General features: G+C 36.7%; 2 protein-coding genes across 2 annotated transcripts in view; one reads left to right on the top strand and one right to left on the bottom strand.

The window, feature by feature from the left end:
• Positions 1 to 16,101, bottom strand: part of LOC145780009 (uncharacterized) — a 375,170-nt gene that overhangs the window by 153,921 nt on the left and 205,148 nt on the right. The window lies entirely within an intron of this gene.
• The window catches only part of LOC145779395 (palmitoyltransferase ZDHHC20-A-like), a 76,203-nt gene continuing 63,575 nt past the window's right edge, over positions 3,474 to 16,101 (top strand). Inside the window, exon 1 of the mRNA XM_082590976.1 lies at positions 3,474 to 3,690. Coding sequence (XP_082447102.1) covers positions 3,480 to 3,690 — 211 coding nt within the window. The 5' untranslated portion in view covers positions 3,474 to 3,479. The remainder of the gene's footprint in view (positions 3,691 to 16,101) is intronic.

Genomic DNA, 16,101 nt, shown 5'->3' with positions numbered 1-16,101 from the left:
TGTTGTACCGTATCCACGAATTTTCCCAACTGTGCAATTACGCATTAGGGATTTCTTCATAAACTGCAAAAACCTTGCTCTCAATCACGATCTTCGTCGATATGTTTAAAATTGTTGGAGTTTTCGGCTGAAATTAATTCTTTGTAAAGTAGAGTAGCCGTAGGAGAGTGAAACATTTTGGGGGGGCGAACATCATTTGTCCAAATTTTGTCTTTCTGTATATATGTTCAAAAATACAAAATTACTCACAATCTCTGAGAGTCATCAACTTGGCCATGTACGAAACACAAGCAAAACAAAACACGTACAACAGCAAAACAAGGCTGAACTTACTGTAATTTACGTTCATAGACCTGTCTGTGTCCCAATTAAATAAACCATCAAATTAAAACATTCTTGTGTATCACAAAAAATATATACAGTATGGTATATTAAGCCTGACTGTATTCAAAAAAATTTGAACTGAGACTTCACCAATAACTGGATAACAATAACTGCTGAATATTCATGTCACCAGATTATATGAAAATCTCCAGCCCAACTTCAATAAGCCTGCCCAACCTGACCAAAAGTAGCTCAATCTTTTCAATTCAAAGATAGTCCAAAGACTCAATATTTGTAAATTTGCATTGAGAAAAAACTAAAATGACAATCCGTTTACTTATCAAACCAGTAACATTACATACTTAATCCATGCTGCTTCAAATCCTACAGCCTGAAAAGAATTTGACAGTTTACCTTGCTAAGTGCATCAAACTTCTACCTTTGAACAAAACTACTTTTGATACCAAAAATATTGATATTATATTACAATGAAATCATAGTCAACGCTTTTTCAGAAGATCATTACAAAGATAGTCTTACTTCACAATGAAGCAGCTAGGCCTACTCAAATCACAAGCACTGAAGAAAAATGACTCCCAGTCTCCCGGATAATAACTTCAAACTCAATCGTTGCCACAAAATACAGACCACATTACCAAAACATGACACAAAAATAGCACTGTTCACATTACCTGATATATTAACTGCATGAATTGGATGACAAAACAATATATATAACATGTGTCTTTATATTTGATTGTTGTTGCTCTAATACTGTGTCATAGATAGTAAATAGCTGAGCATATCAACCCTGGGACTGGCAAAGACAAACAGCAGTTTATACTAAACATTCAATATAGAAAACAGTTAAACCATAGCTCACAAAAACATGAAATTAAATCCAGGAAAATTCACAAGTTGTTTTCATTTAATATACTTTTTCACTTTGTGCATAACTATAGTTAGTGGCTGGGATCAAAGTGGTGTATACTGTATGTGGCCTCACAACTGTTGATTAAAGTTTATAACATTTGCTTATTTTGTTTGACCTTATCTAAAAATGATAAGCTATCTTTGTAGTATTTAAGCCAAGTTTTGCGAGCACAGCATAACTCATGGTAAAATTGACTTCTACCAATGAAGGAATGTAGGCTAGTGTGATATTCTAATGAACATCTGTAATAAGCTTATCTCAGCTTGTCGAAGCATTATTTTCTGCAAATACTGAATCGAAACTTAACATTCTGCCCAAATTTTAATACCAAATATAAAAGTTTTCAAAATTGTCGATACTCTGTTTTACATTCAAAGCAAAATGTTTTTATACAAAATGCAACACTATAAAGTTATTAAACTGGTAGAATGTTGAAAACTTATGGTAAAAATTGATTTGTCAAAATAACTAGACATTTTTGCCCAAATGATTTTTATAATCAACTACATTAGTAGGATATTGAGAAAAAACAAAAAACCTCATAAAGATACCAGTACCCAATAGGCTTTTAAATCTTACCCATGAAGAAATGCAGCCTACATGTTAGTGAATATCAGTAGCCTAATAAGCTTACCTCTGTTTCACAACTGTGCTTTTTTACAGTTCTATTTTGCAGTTGTCGAATCGAAACTTATCATTCTGCCCAGATTGCAGTACCACATGCAACAGTTTTCGAAGTCAGTGATGATACATTTACATTCATTGGAAAATATTAATATATCTCATAAATTACAACAATTATGTAAAGTTTCTAAACTGGTGAGGCGTCGAAACATTGTGGTAAGATTGATTTGCCCAAATAACTGGACATTTTTTGCCCAAATTTGCGACTTTTTTTTCAGCGGGGGAGAGACTGCCCCCCCTTCCCCCCATCTCCTACGGCTAAGTAGGCCTAATGTAGATGCAAGTAGCTAGAAGTGATTACCACCAAAAAATATATATATTCAGAATTAAAGAGTGGGTGAAGATAAATATTTCGTGTTTTTGAAAAAAATTTCGTGGTTAGGGAAATCACTATACCCGGAAGGGGGCCCGGTACTTTACCATCTGACGGCTGAAGTGGCTGTTTTAACCTTTGATGACAATTCCTTTGGATCTGATTATATTAAGATCTTGATAATGTTTGAAGTCGTGGGGAATCTTTTAAATCCGGGCCCCCTAAATATTCCGGGCCCGGGTCCAAAAGTACCACCTAGACCCCCCTGTCAACGCCCCTGGGTGCACATCCCTGGAAAGGTAATTTAATACTGAATCCGATGCATGTAAAATTTAAGTGGCACGTGTTGCGGATTATAGTTTTATTCCAAGATGTTTGAAGAGGTGTCAATTATGCAAAAATCGTATTATTTTAATGTTTATCGTAAATATATCCTCCATCTTTGAAGCGTTCTGCTAGGAGTTCCTTCCATATGCGCACCTATTGGTGCACATCCCTGGAAAGGTAATTTAATACTGAATCCGATGCATGTAAAATTTAAGTGGCACGTGTTGCGGATTATAGTTTTATTCCAAGATGTTTGAAGAGGTGTCAATTATGCAAAAATTGTATTATATTAATGTTTATCGTAAATATATCCTCCATCTTTGAAGCGTTCTGCTAGGAGTTCCTTTTATGTGCGCACCTATTGGTGCATATCCCTGGAAAGGTAATTTAATACTGAATTCGATGCATGTAAAATTTAAGTGGCACGTGTTGCGGATCATAGTTTTATTTAAGATATTTCGAATGTATGTCTGGTCGCATTTTATGCCTCGCACTTATTCACGGATAACTTTTTTAGGCGGAAGGCGGAAAAACTATTCTGCCAGAATGACGGTGGTCTTTCAGCAGGCTAGAAGTTCGAAATGTATCTGAGGAAATGTATTGGGTTTGGAAAGTAGTAACTACGGCCTTGCATGATTTAAGTGCAGTTTATTTTGTGTAGCTATTGAATATCGAGCTTTGTAGCTGATATTTTATTTTTTAAACAATCAAAAAACATTAAACAGACTGAAATGAGTGGGCCTCCTGGCAGGGGTATTGAGGGGCGGTTAGCATGACCCTGTACTTGGTATTATAAAGTTTGAGTAGCGCTGCTCTAGGTTATAATTTATTAGCAAATATCCCTAAAAAACACTTGATACACAAACGTAATTTTTTTATTTATGCAGGTTAAGTTCCATGGTTGATACGCAACAGATTTTCTGCATTGATATCACATCACTCATACTTAGCACATCCATTTGTTTCAGTGCTCCGTCAAAGGCATTTAACAAAATGTCTTTTTCTATTGCTACATTTTGTTCGCAACTTACACGATGGATTCCTTGCATATTTATAATATTGATTGTTTTTTGGTCTTATTATGCATATGTGGTTGCCTTGTGTACATGTAAGTATCTTACTTCATCAATTTGAATATGAACTAACTGATTGAGTTGTTGGCATTTGTTGATTATATAAATCAATTCAAATATTAATGTGGATCTTCCATGTGCAATCAATAAGTTTTCAAAGATGACACAACACATTCAAGGATTGTATATCTGATATCTATTTGAATAAGACCTTCTGATGATCCGTTAGGTGAAACAATTTGTAAAGGCTTCAGATAGTAATAACTACATTTGATAACATTTATATATGCAATTGATTGAGTTTCGCTTTTAGCAGCATCATCGTTGCTTACTTTACAGTGTACTGTAGATTCTAACGATCTGTTTTAGCTTGATGCTGCGAGTTCGCTGTTGCAATATCGAATTGCACTAGCTTTCGGAACACAATTCCCTAGTCATGTGCTATGACGAATTCGTAGCACATTCGTGCACAACTGCACATAGCACATTCAATGTCATTCATGCTATTTGTCATAGCACATTCGTGCTATTCGTCATAGCACATTCGTGCTATTCGTCATAGCACATGACTAGGGATTAGAGAACTGTGTTCCGAAAGCTAGTGCAATTCGATAATTGCCACAATTAACTCGCAGCATCAGGCTGAAACAGATCGTTAGAATCTACACTGTGAAGTAAACATTAATATATATATGTTGTAGAGTACATGTTGGAAAAATATTGTGAAAAACAAAACTTCTGTAATGTTCAGTGGTTCTCAAGTGACAATAATTTGAAATATCATTTCAGCGAGCAATGAGTACGTCTATTTCTTGTTATTTCTTGCACTGCATTGCTTGGGTTGGATTTCAGTACTAGTTCAAAATATTTAATAGATTTATCCAACACCTTTTTCTTGTTTGTGATATATCTTTGTCATAACTAAATACACTATCACATTAAAAATCTTTAAAAAAAACCTAATCCATATTATATAAGCGGTCTGAATGGAGCAGTCGTCTGATTCATATAAGTAGCAAATGTGTATTGCTTTAAAAACCATTTGCTGAATTATATAATTACGTTTTTTGAAAAAAAAGATGTTTTTCAGAAAGTATTGTCATTTTCCAACATTACATATAAATGGAACAATAAAGTTCTTTACATATAAAGAACAATAAAGATATTGTGCCATAACAAGTACGATACAGTAAATTCTTTATCGCCATCGACCTTTCCTTTCATTATTAACAAAATTTTCTTCCAAATGGCATTTCTCTACATTGCCTAAACTAGGGGTCTAGAACTCAAATTGCTCTGAGGGCCAAATGAATACTTTAATAATTAAACTTGAGGGCCACAATACATTATATAAAAGTTAATTAACAAAATAATTATTATAAGTATAAGAATGCAATAGAAAGTTCATTTAGAATCGTAAGAACACACCAAGAACGAAAGATCGCAATAAAAGAAGTAGGCCTGGTATAGGGACAGTAGATACCGGGATGGTTAACTACATCCGCTTTTTCGTTCATCCGCAACATTAGAAGGGTAATGTTTTTTTTTATTTACAAAATAATGTATTTTTTATGGGTTATATATAAAAAGAGTGAAGTTGGTTTTGAAGTAATTTAAACTATTTAGTTGAAAGCAAGCCAGCAGTAAAGCGTGAAAAAAATGTCAAATTGGCAATTTACCCTTCTAATGTTGGCGGAACAACGGAGTTGCGCGTCCCGGTATCTACTGTCCCTAGCCTGGTAGTAGGAAAAAAGAAGTAGAAAAACACTGTGAGAACGCAAGAAATAAAAAAAAAAATGAAAAAAAGAAACACAACGACCATGACCTGGACAGCAAAAATCTTTTAATCGACTTTCAAACAGCGCAGTTAAACCACTAAACAAACGCTAAAGCTAAACTAAACAAAAAAACAAAAAAGTTTTTTTTGTTTTAAAAAGCTAAACTTTTCAAAACACTAAATCTTTAAAGAACTGACTGCCGCTAAACCAAGGTTATCATGGATAATGGCACAAGAGAATAGAAAATGTGATTCTGATGTAACAATATAAGTTTCTTGCACGCATTAAAATTGCATGACAGTAGCGCTTAAAAGTCGTGTGGAATTTGATGAGTATTTTCAGAATTTTTAAGCAATTTCCGAATGAATTTTACCTTTGGAAAATATTGGAACATTTCTTTTAGGTGCACAGGGGCGTCTGAATATTTAGGTGCAGAGCACTGTGGCGCCCGGTCATTTAGGTGCTATTCCTGGAAAAGTCTGCCGATTATATCAGCTTGGCAGGTAGCAGGCCTTAAAACTCGTATTTTTTCCCGGCAGCCATCGTGGCCTACCAAGAGCTCCTTCTCGGCGGCCAAATCTGCGTGCTTGGAGGCCAAAATACAATTAACGATAGCACAAGTAAATAGAAATAAACTTGCTACAGTGTTAAAATGATCACTTGGCGTTGTTGAAGTCTTGGCGGCGTCCTGCAATAAAATCGTTGTACCACGCAATAACTGCTTTATCGGGATTGTCACTGTCACATGCTATTGCGGGACCATCTAACGACACTAAATTGTTGCAACTTCTCGCAGCTCAGTAAATTGTTTCAACTGCATAGCCTACCGCCTTCATTAAACCTGACTATTTATTCCGTTATGATGCTGTTTTTTTTTCGCTGAGAATTTTCGGTCATTTGTCCGAAATGACTTGAAAAAACTCGGTCATTTTTGATTTATTTCGATCATTTTTTCTGATGAAAATATTTCCTTTCAAGTAGCTGATACAAACCAAAATTTGCACTTCCTGACTTGCTACAACATTAAGTTTCGCTGAGAAACGTTGTCGTGTTTTATCTGAGAAAAGTTAGAACAGACAAACGTTTCTTCAACGTTCATCAGCAAAACTCAACCTTGCAACACCCGGTGGCCGCAGACATCTTTTATTGCACCGAATTGACTATATATTTTTTCGGACATTTTGAATGAATTGACTATACTTTTTTCGGACATTTTGAACAAATTGACTATATTTTTTTCCGACATTTTGCTAAAAAAATCGGTCAATTACCGAAAGAAATACCCAGTTATGATGTCACCATTGGGGATGTGAAGTCACTAACCCACAGCGGGAACATTTCTCAGCTATGAAGACACGTGTTTTCCCCTCCGATTTCAACTAACCTAGTTCTCCTTTATAACAACGATTCAATGTCCGACAACATTGAATCGATATAAAAACGACAATATTGCCAGCCGATGTAAACTAGCGCTTCGGATTAACACTTTGTTAAAATAAACGTCGGGAATTGCAAACAAAACTTACAGCGCTGGTGATCGCAGCTGGATATATATTCCATTTGCATACAATAGCAAATGTTCCGCGCAATACAAGAGTGGTGATTATGACGCGCTGACCTAATTCTGCGTCACTTTTTGATACTACACATTTTCGACATTTAATCCACGATCATTCTAATGCGAAATTAAATAATTGGCTAGAAGAAACCGGCGGCCATACTTGGCCGACTGAGGAGGTAGCACCGGCGGTCATTCAAGCACTACTTAGCGGCCATGGCCGCGATGGCCGCCGGCTGCTTTAAGGCTTGAGGTAGGGCAATGCTTTTCACACAAAATGTTATATTGAGCAGAAATATATATTATTTTGTTGAAGTGCGTTATTTGTTGTTAGTCATGGCTTCAGTGAGTGAAGCTGCTTAAACCGGCAATGTTTTAAAAATAAAATGATTGATTGATTCACACAAAATGTTACATTGAACAGAAAAATATATTGTTGTTTACTTGTTTTAATGCGCGTGTTCGGCATTTATTTGTTGGGTCATTTCATTATAATACAGACATTGGTTGGCACCACCTAGTTTTTTTATTGGCTTAAAAAGTGCCCTTCACTTTTCTGAGAAGAATGGTGCAAATTTGATGAAAATCACATAAGCGGTTCTCAAGTTATAAGTGAAACAACCCTGGATTACTAGGTGGCTTCATAGATAAGGAGCAATAGAAAAACGGCAATATCTCAAGAACCGCTCAACATATTTGGATAATTTTTAGCTCTACCCCCATGTTTTCTGGCGGAATGGCCCGTTTCGGCGAGTCCGATTCGGCGAGTCCGATTCGACTAGTCCGATTCGGCGAGTTCCCTATTCGGCGAGAGCCCTTTTCGGCGAGTGCCCTATTCGGCGAGTTTTTGAAATTTTTAAAAGGAAATTATCGGGTACCGTAGCCTAATTGCAATTGCCGTTTTTACATCGTTTTAACGTCGCTAAACGTTGAAATCGTGCAGAAAGGAATAAAAAGAAAATGTTTGAACTATTAATTAAATTAAAATTCGTCATGTCAGTTCAGTTGTTTTTATTTCTGACCATCAAATGAAAAACAATACACATCATCAACATAGCAAAGGTAGAAGCGACAATTCACGTCAACATAGCAAAGGTGTAGAAAAAGGTAGAAGCGACAAAACGCGAACGTTAAAACGTGCTTGTGACCGAAGTAAGTTATTGAGTTGAAAGAAATTTGGCAAGGTTGCATCACCTTCAAAAAAATTTAAGATATGAAGGAAAAATAAAACAAAGAAAATGTTACAAAAAAAATAATGTTTATGTGTATAAGTTAGTACTTTTGAATAGTTAAAATCATAGGCGCCTAAAGCCGCCTAACTATTTTTTTGGCCGTGGGGGCGAAAGCGTGTTTCATCAGCAGCAACGTAAATTAAGCGAAATGTCACGCAGATGGATGACGTAATTATGTCGTCACACTAGGATTGCTTTTATTGCCACACTCGGAGTTATCGCTACGTTCGACCTACCGTTAATTATTATAAACAAAGCACGACCAAAACACATGCGACATGCGTCTGCGTTGGCTAGCGGTTGATGGACTGCGACTCTTTAAGCTAAGCGCAACATAAAGTTTAGCAACAAATTTATTAGCATGAAACAAGAGACGAAAAGGTTTACTAAAAGGTATACTGTAAATGGAATGAAAATACTAACTTGATCACATGCTTGAAAATATACCTGTTGAAAGCAAAATCATTCATATTTACATCAATTCAACAGCACGTCACCTTTAATAAATTTAAAAGTTGCTGAAATCCGTAAACAGCCCTTGAAAAATAGTTACAGAGAGACGTTTGATTAAGTTTTCGACTTGACATTGCTCCCTTTTCACTACAATATCGCAACTTATGGCTGACCTGCTTTCAAGTTTCAATTCGCTGTAATACGCCCGTTTTCGTGTTGCAGATGAAACAAAAGATGCGCATATTCCCCGCCTTTGATCGGGTTTCTATGGCAACGGACGTGTGTGCGCCATGCAGTTTGCGCGAGTCCGTTGTTGTGTTGATTATGCCGCTTGTGCGACTGTGCGCAGTGCGGTTTGTACCAGCCCTTGTTACGTTGGTTAGTGGTTACCTCGGGCCGAGACTTCAAGTTCATTTTCACAGCAACCGATTCACAGCCGCGACAATTCTCTGCAGACAGGAGGCTGTTTGCAAGTGCATTAAGTTAAACGCACGCTGCGTCAACGTAGCAAATTATGTTGTTTTTGGGTGCATTCAACATCTGATGACATTGAATCGACGCAAAATGGTAGATTTTTGCTATGTCACAGGCAGCAAAATCAGTCATTTTTACATTGATTCAACGTCTGCAGACGTTAAATCAACGTAAAAATGACAGATTTTTTTGTCTGGGGTGGGATTGTAGCATCGCTACTCGTTCTAGTGATTATTTACTGCGAAGCTGTTGCGGTTTGTATTTAAAAATGTTTACCTGCTGCCGATCGCTAGTTCATCTAATGTTTTATGTATCAATGCCGCATAAAAAGTTGCTCCCACGCGGAAATATGCGTGGGGGCCTGGCCCCCACGGCTTAGGCGCCTATGGTTAAAATGATTAGTTTGGATCAACAAATGTGTGACCTACACTCCTACAGCTTAGATTGAAAGGAAATTATCGGGTAGGCTACCGTAGCCTAGTTATACCGACCAGCAAAAATTTGTTCCAAGAACCCAGTTAGCCTAACAGTTCATTTTTACATTGTAGTAACAGAATGAAAAGGCTAACCAAATGTGTGGCCTATCGTTTTAACGTCGCTAAACGTTGAAATCGTGTAGAAAAGGGTGCTTTTGCTGACTAGGATACGTTGAAACTGAGAAACATTCACAGAAGCCCTACGATACGTTGCATTTTTAAGATAATGTATTCAGACGTTCAATCAATGTACAAATGAAATGTTATGCTAAATGGGTTCTTGGAACAAATCGTAGGGCTTCTGTGAATGTTTCTCAGTTTCAAAGTATCCTAGTCAGCAAAAGCTCCCTTTTCTACACGATTTCAACGTTTAGCGACGTTAACACGATAGGCCACACATTTGTTTAGCCTTTTCATTCTGTTACTACAATGTAAAAATGAACTGTGTTCTTGGAACAATTTTTTGCTGGTCGGGATAACTAGGCTACGGTACCCGATAATTTCCTTTCAATCCAAGCTGTAGGCCACACATTTGTTGGTCCAAACTAATCATTTTAACTATTCAAAAGTACTAACTTATAGACATAAACATGATCTATTTTATTTATTTTTCGTAACATTTTCTTTGTTTTATTTTTCCTTCATATCTTAAATTTTTCTGAAAGTGTTGCGACCGTGCCAAATTTCTTTCAACTCAATAACTTACTTCGGTCACAAGCACGTTTTAACGTTCGCGTTTTGTCGCTTCTACCTTTGCTATGTTGACGTGTATTGTTTTTCATATGATGGTCAGAAATAAAAACAACTGAACTGACATGACGAATTTTAATTTAATAGTTCAAACATTTTCTTTTTATTCCTTTCTTCACGATTTCAACGTTTAGCGACGTTAAAACGATGTAAAAACGGCAATTATAATTAGGCTACGGTACCCGATAATTTCCTTTCAAAAATTTCAAAACCTTGCCGAATAGGGTACTCGCCGAAAAGCGCTCTCGCCGAATAGGGAACTCGCCGAATCGGACTAGTCGAATCGGACTCGCCGAATCGGACTCGCCGAATAGTAGCAGACCCGTTTTCTGGGGTGGGCTATATATATGTTTATGACCATTAAAACAAGTTTTGGCTACTACTTTTTGAGTTAAAAAGAAATTGACCTCTTGTCGTTATTCACCAATAAAACTATGATGCGTAACTTTAAAAAACATGTTTTTTTAAAAATTGGGTAGAGGAAATAAAAATTAGGTAGAGGAAAGATTGATGAAAAGTTTGGCAAAAACAGTGTAATGCTAAAGTCTCAAAGTCCTGCAAACTAGTTCAAATTGGATGGATTAAGTGCAACCATATTTCTTTTAAACATGTCTATGACAGCACAATGGTGTGATTAAGGGAAAACAAACATGACTATGACATCACAAAGGAGTATTGAACCTCTTCAGGGAACCATCTTTCACTACTTTTAAATGTGATTTGTGCAGAAAGTTGAGACTTTAGCACTACACTGTTTTTACCAAAGTTTTCATCAATCTTTTCTCTACCTAATTAAAAAAATTTTTTTTTTAAAGTACTGCATCATGGTTTTATTGGTGCGTAACAACAAGAGGTTAATTTTGTTTTATCTCAAAAAGTAGTAGCCAAAACTTGTTTTAATGTTCATAAACATATAACCCATCCCAGAAAACATGGGGGTAGAGCTAAAAATTATCCAAATATGTTGAGCGGTTCTTGAGATATTGCCGTTTTTCTATTGCTCCTTATCTATGAAGCCACCTAGTAATCCAGGGTTGTTTCACTTATAACTCGAGAACCGCTTATGTGATTTTCATCAAATTTGCACCATTCTTTTCAGAAAAGTGAGAAGCATCTTTTAAGCCAATAAAAAAAAATTAGGTGGTGCCCAAATTTTGAAATTTTGTCTGTATTATAATGAAATGACCCTGTTGTTAGTCCAGATTTGCGTCGGCAAAAGCTTTATCAATGAATTATTCAAGTTTCTGAACATTACTGAGTTCACTTTTAGTTAAGTCAAATAATAACTTCTTCTTCTTCAACAGATTGATCATGTTTGATCAGCTGTGATCTCCCTGATGAACTGCCTCCATTTTGTTCTGTCTTTTGTTTTTGTTAAACAAAAAATTAATAATTAAACAAAAAATTAATAACTAATATTTTAATAAATATAATTTAATAAATTAATAACAAATAATAACTACCGGTACACTAAACATCAATAAAAAAGCATACCGTAGCTGTATTTCAGCGGGTTGTACAAATTTTGGTTTGCAGTGCCTGACTAGTGACTATGCAAGTACTGCAAACAACCCACTTAGCAAGAAAAGGTATACGAGGTGTAAGGATGAAGACTTTTATTAAACAATTAATAAATATTGAAAATGCGCAATTAAACACTGCAAATAATAAATAACCTGCCTAAAAAACACAATAAACATACAAAAGGTAATTTGAAAAGTTAAGGTCCTATGTGGAAGTCGTGGCTTACTCCTGGAAGAAACTTCCACATTGTTTGACTGGAATCGCCACTTCTCTCGAAGAAGATTCACCAAAGTTAACAAACTTTCGTCTGCATCTCTGTGCTTCCTACGCTTTGTTGGCGGTGGATATCCAGCAATCATTTGCTCGTACACCAGATCGTGAGATTTTTGCACCTTGTTTAGTGTAGTTGACTTAACTAAAAGTGAACTCAGTCATGTTCGGAAACTTAAATAGTTTGTTGATAGAGCTTTTGCAGACGCAAACCTGGACTAACAACAAACAATGCCGAACACGCGCATTTAAAAAACAATAGATTTTTCTGTTCAATATAACATTTAGTGTGAAAAGCATTGCCGGTTTAAGCAGCTTCACTCACTGAAGCCATGACTAACAACAAATAAATGCACGCACATTAACAAAACAACACATTTTTCTGTTGAATACAACATTTTGTGTGAAAAACATTGCCCTACCTGCCAAGCTGATATAATCTGCAGACTTTACTAGGAAAGCACCTAAATGATCAGCCGCCACAGTGCTCCGCACCTAAATATCCTGACCCCACAGTGTCAGGCACCCCACATTTGACCGGCGCCTAACTGTCTGCACCTAAAAGACGGGGACCCGAAAATATGTAGAAAAAAATGTGGCACTTGAACAGTTACTGTAATTGTTAATTAATATTATTTGAAAGCTCAAAAATACATCGCGAAAGCATCGCGGGCACACCAACAATTGTCGCAAGCCGTGTGTTTGAGGCCTTTGCCCTAAACTGTGTACAACTCAGTCTTACCCTTTTTGTCACAGCTGCTTTGCATTGACTGTTTCCGTTTATCACGTCTTACGAGTTTCATTATTATACTGTATATCATTGTCCATTCAGGCATACCTGGACAGTGGACATTATCAATCATCAAATTTGATAATTCTTGTTTCTGTACTTCAGTGTCTTCTAATTGATGAAGAAAGGCTTTGCCTGTCGAGTGTCGGCCCCTTTTCCTAATGCTCTACTTTGGTTTCAAAGAATAATATTATGATACTAATTTCTTGTTTTTTGAAGCAGTCCCCTGCCAGCTGTAGTCTCACTGAGAGGTGGCAGGTAGGGTGGAGTGAAAAATTTTTTTTCTTTCAAATCAAAAAAGAGGGGTTCTAAAAACTTGTCATTTGACCCAAAATCACCATTAAAATTGATTTTGGGGTGTGGCACTTTTAATTGGCCGTGCCACCCGACCCTAGGGGTCGTGACGAGGTCAAACTTCATGAAATCCGCATAACTTTACAACCGTACATGCTAGAAACTTGAAATTGGTCTTAAAAGATTCAGAAGCTACATGTTTCTATCTGCTCTAAGAGCAATTTTTACCCTAAGTGCAACAGAAAATGTTTTATCAAAAGAAAACTGATATTTGTATTAAACAAGCATCAAGCATTGTGAGTCGATGAAATGCATGCAAAAAAAAGCACTTTTAGAAATAGGAGAGTGGAAATTAAACAAATTTCTTGACCTAACGTAGTAAATGAATGTATAGCCCAGTCAAGAATATAGAACACAGCCATTTGACACTTCAGGCATGTTGATGAACTGAAATTCAAAGCCATAAACAGACATAACTCAGCAACAACACTACATTTAACATTATAAAAAACAAAAAGCGAAAAGAAAATTTTCTGAACATATAATTAAATTTACCTCTCAAATACTTGACCCGTTGTGCTGTGTAATTTTAAGTTATCAATTTGTGTGAGCGAGGCAGTTTCTCAAATGTTTAGATTTGACCATATTTTTGCTGTGATACTGTATGATTCTTTAGCATTTCTCTTAAAATGTATTTTTCTTATAGGCTTGAAAAGGGCTGTATGACTGGCCGAAAACGTTCGCTTTTTTTTTATAATGTTAAATGTAATGTTGTTGCTGAGTTATGTCTGTTTATGGTCTAAAAGAGTTACCTCTCTACCCAAATTGTATGAAACTCAAAGGTACAGCAACAATATGTAACTCTGTATGGTCACTGCTCAGTATTCTATGCCTGTTCAATGTTCATGAAGCAATTGTTTCTCTGTGTCAAAGCGTTTCATCAGACGTCTAGATTTAATTTTCTATCTGATCAAACTGTCACGCCTGTCATACCTTGCTACAGAGGATGATGCATCTGTCACCAACTTAATGTGCCGTTCAACTCTTTGATTGTGGCAAGGATGCTGAAGTCGCAATGGACTATCTCAAATCTCCTTAAGTGTGGATCGACTTAGAGCTTTGATCAGTGAAGGTTCACAAATCCCAGGGTCATTTAGATTGATAAGCTTGTAATACTCCTTCGCCTTGATGTTGATTTTAGGAACAAGAAACCAACGCACACTGGAACTAACATTTGTACCAGTCTTCTCATCTGATTGTTCCAGGTCACCTCCTTCAAAGTTGTCATTCGGTGAAATGTTGACTCCATGTTCCTGTAAACATCCTCTCATCGCCAATATTTTGTTCACAGCAATTCTGCTAATTTCTTCACTGCCGTCCCACCAGAATATTCTCCGGATGTGCAAAGAATGCATTTCTTTGCACAACCTTTAACAAAATTCCCCTCACTTTTTTGGACGGGAACTGGACGATTCAACTCTGGACAAGATCGAACAGAGTCTTTGGCCCATCAGATATTTTATCTTTGTGCTTGATTTGAAACCATGTGGAAGTATATATATATATACCTTTAAGCAAAATTCAGCCAAAGTATGCCGGTTTGCGAACGGCTTTGATATTGAAGTATAATACTGCAGGATTCTGCATGCAAGTGTGAGCCACCTCGAGTGGACAATTGGCCCTATCTCCAACATTGCTAAATCATCATCCACATGACCAAGGAGAGTTTTCCAACAAATCCTGTAAGAATAATGCTGGTCTATGCTGAGGTTAGCGACAACTTTATTGGGCAGTAATGGAAAGTTCTGGTTTGAAATGGGTTTCATCATAATCCATCGTCGGTTTGTTCCCCACTAGTGGGGGTGGCCGATTGTTTCCGCGCAGCAATTCTTTTAATCCCTTTTCTCCATATCACCCTGTCCCTTGCATCGTCCTCCTTCAGTCCGACTTTTTTTAATTCATCCTTCACTTGTTGTTTCCACGTTCTTTTTGGACGACCGCGTTTCCTCTTCCAATCCACCTTTAGATCTAGTGCCTTTCTAAGAAAACTTCCTTCCTCCCTCCTTATCACATGTCCATACCATCTTACTCCATTTGCCCTTGCCAGTTGGTCTATGGTCTTTCTCATCTCCAGCATATCCAACAATTCTTCAGTCCTTTTTTCCCTTCTCGTTTTCACCCCACACATTGCTCTCACCATTGACCTTTCCGTTCTTCTCAGGATTGCCAGGTTTGAATTTTTGAATTGGCCAATCCGAAACACAACCACTTAGTTTTGATCCAATCTTTCCTTGGAAAGTATTATGTGTTGTCCCATCTATAGCTACAAGCACATGTCGCAATAGCAGTTCATTGCAGTGTAGAAGGCATATCAGTATCACCCACTGCAATGGATGTTCTACCTTCTCTTCCAATGCTCTGATTAAGCCATTGTATGATCCGGTCATTGCTGCCGTGCCATCAGTTCCTACAACTACAAGTTTGTCGCCCAGTTCAGTGTACTTTATGGCATCATTGACGGTATTTGCAGTTGTTCTTCCTTTCCCATCCTCAGGTGTGACATGGGTCAAATAATACTCGCCTGGTACTCCAACAATGACATAGTGCTCTTCCAGGATTGATTGTGATTGTGAATGGATTTTGAAATATAGTCTATTATGTTGTTCCTCTATGTAATAGATTCTAAAATGGACGATTCCACAATGCACACAGTACATACTTAATACTTATTATGGTTGAGAGCGAAATGATAAAATATCAGTTTTTTTTATTTAAATCATTTTCTGTTGCATTTATGGTTAAAATTGCTTTTAGAGCAGATAGAAACATGTAGCTTCTGAATCTTTT

The sequence above is a fragment of the Aplidium turbinatum genome, chromosome 11 (assembly GCF_918807975.1).
Source record: "Aplidium turbinatum chromosome 11, kaAplTurb1.1, whole genome shotgun sequence".
NCBI lineage: Eukaryota > Metazoa > Chordata > Ascidiacea > Aplousobranchia > Polyclinidae > Aplidium > Aplidium turbinatum.
This window is presented reverse-complemented; position numbering and strand designations above follow the sequence as displayed.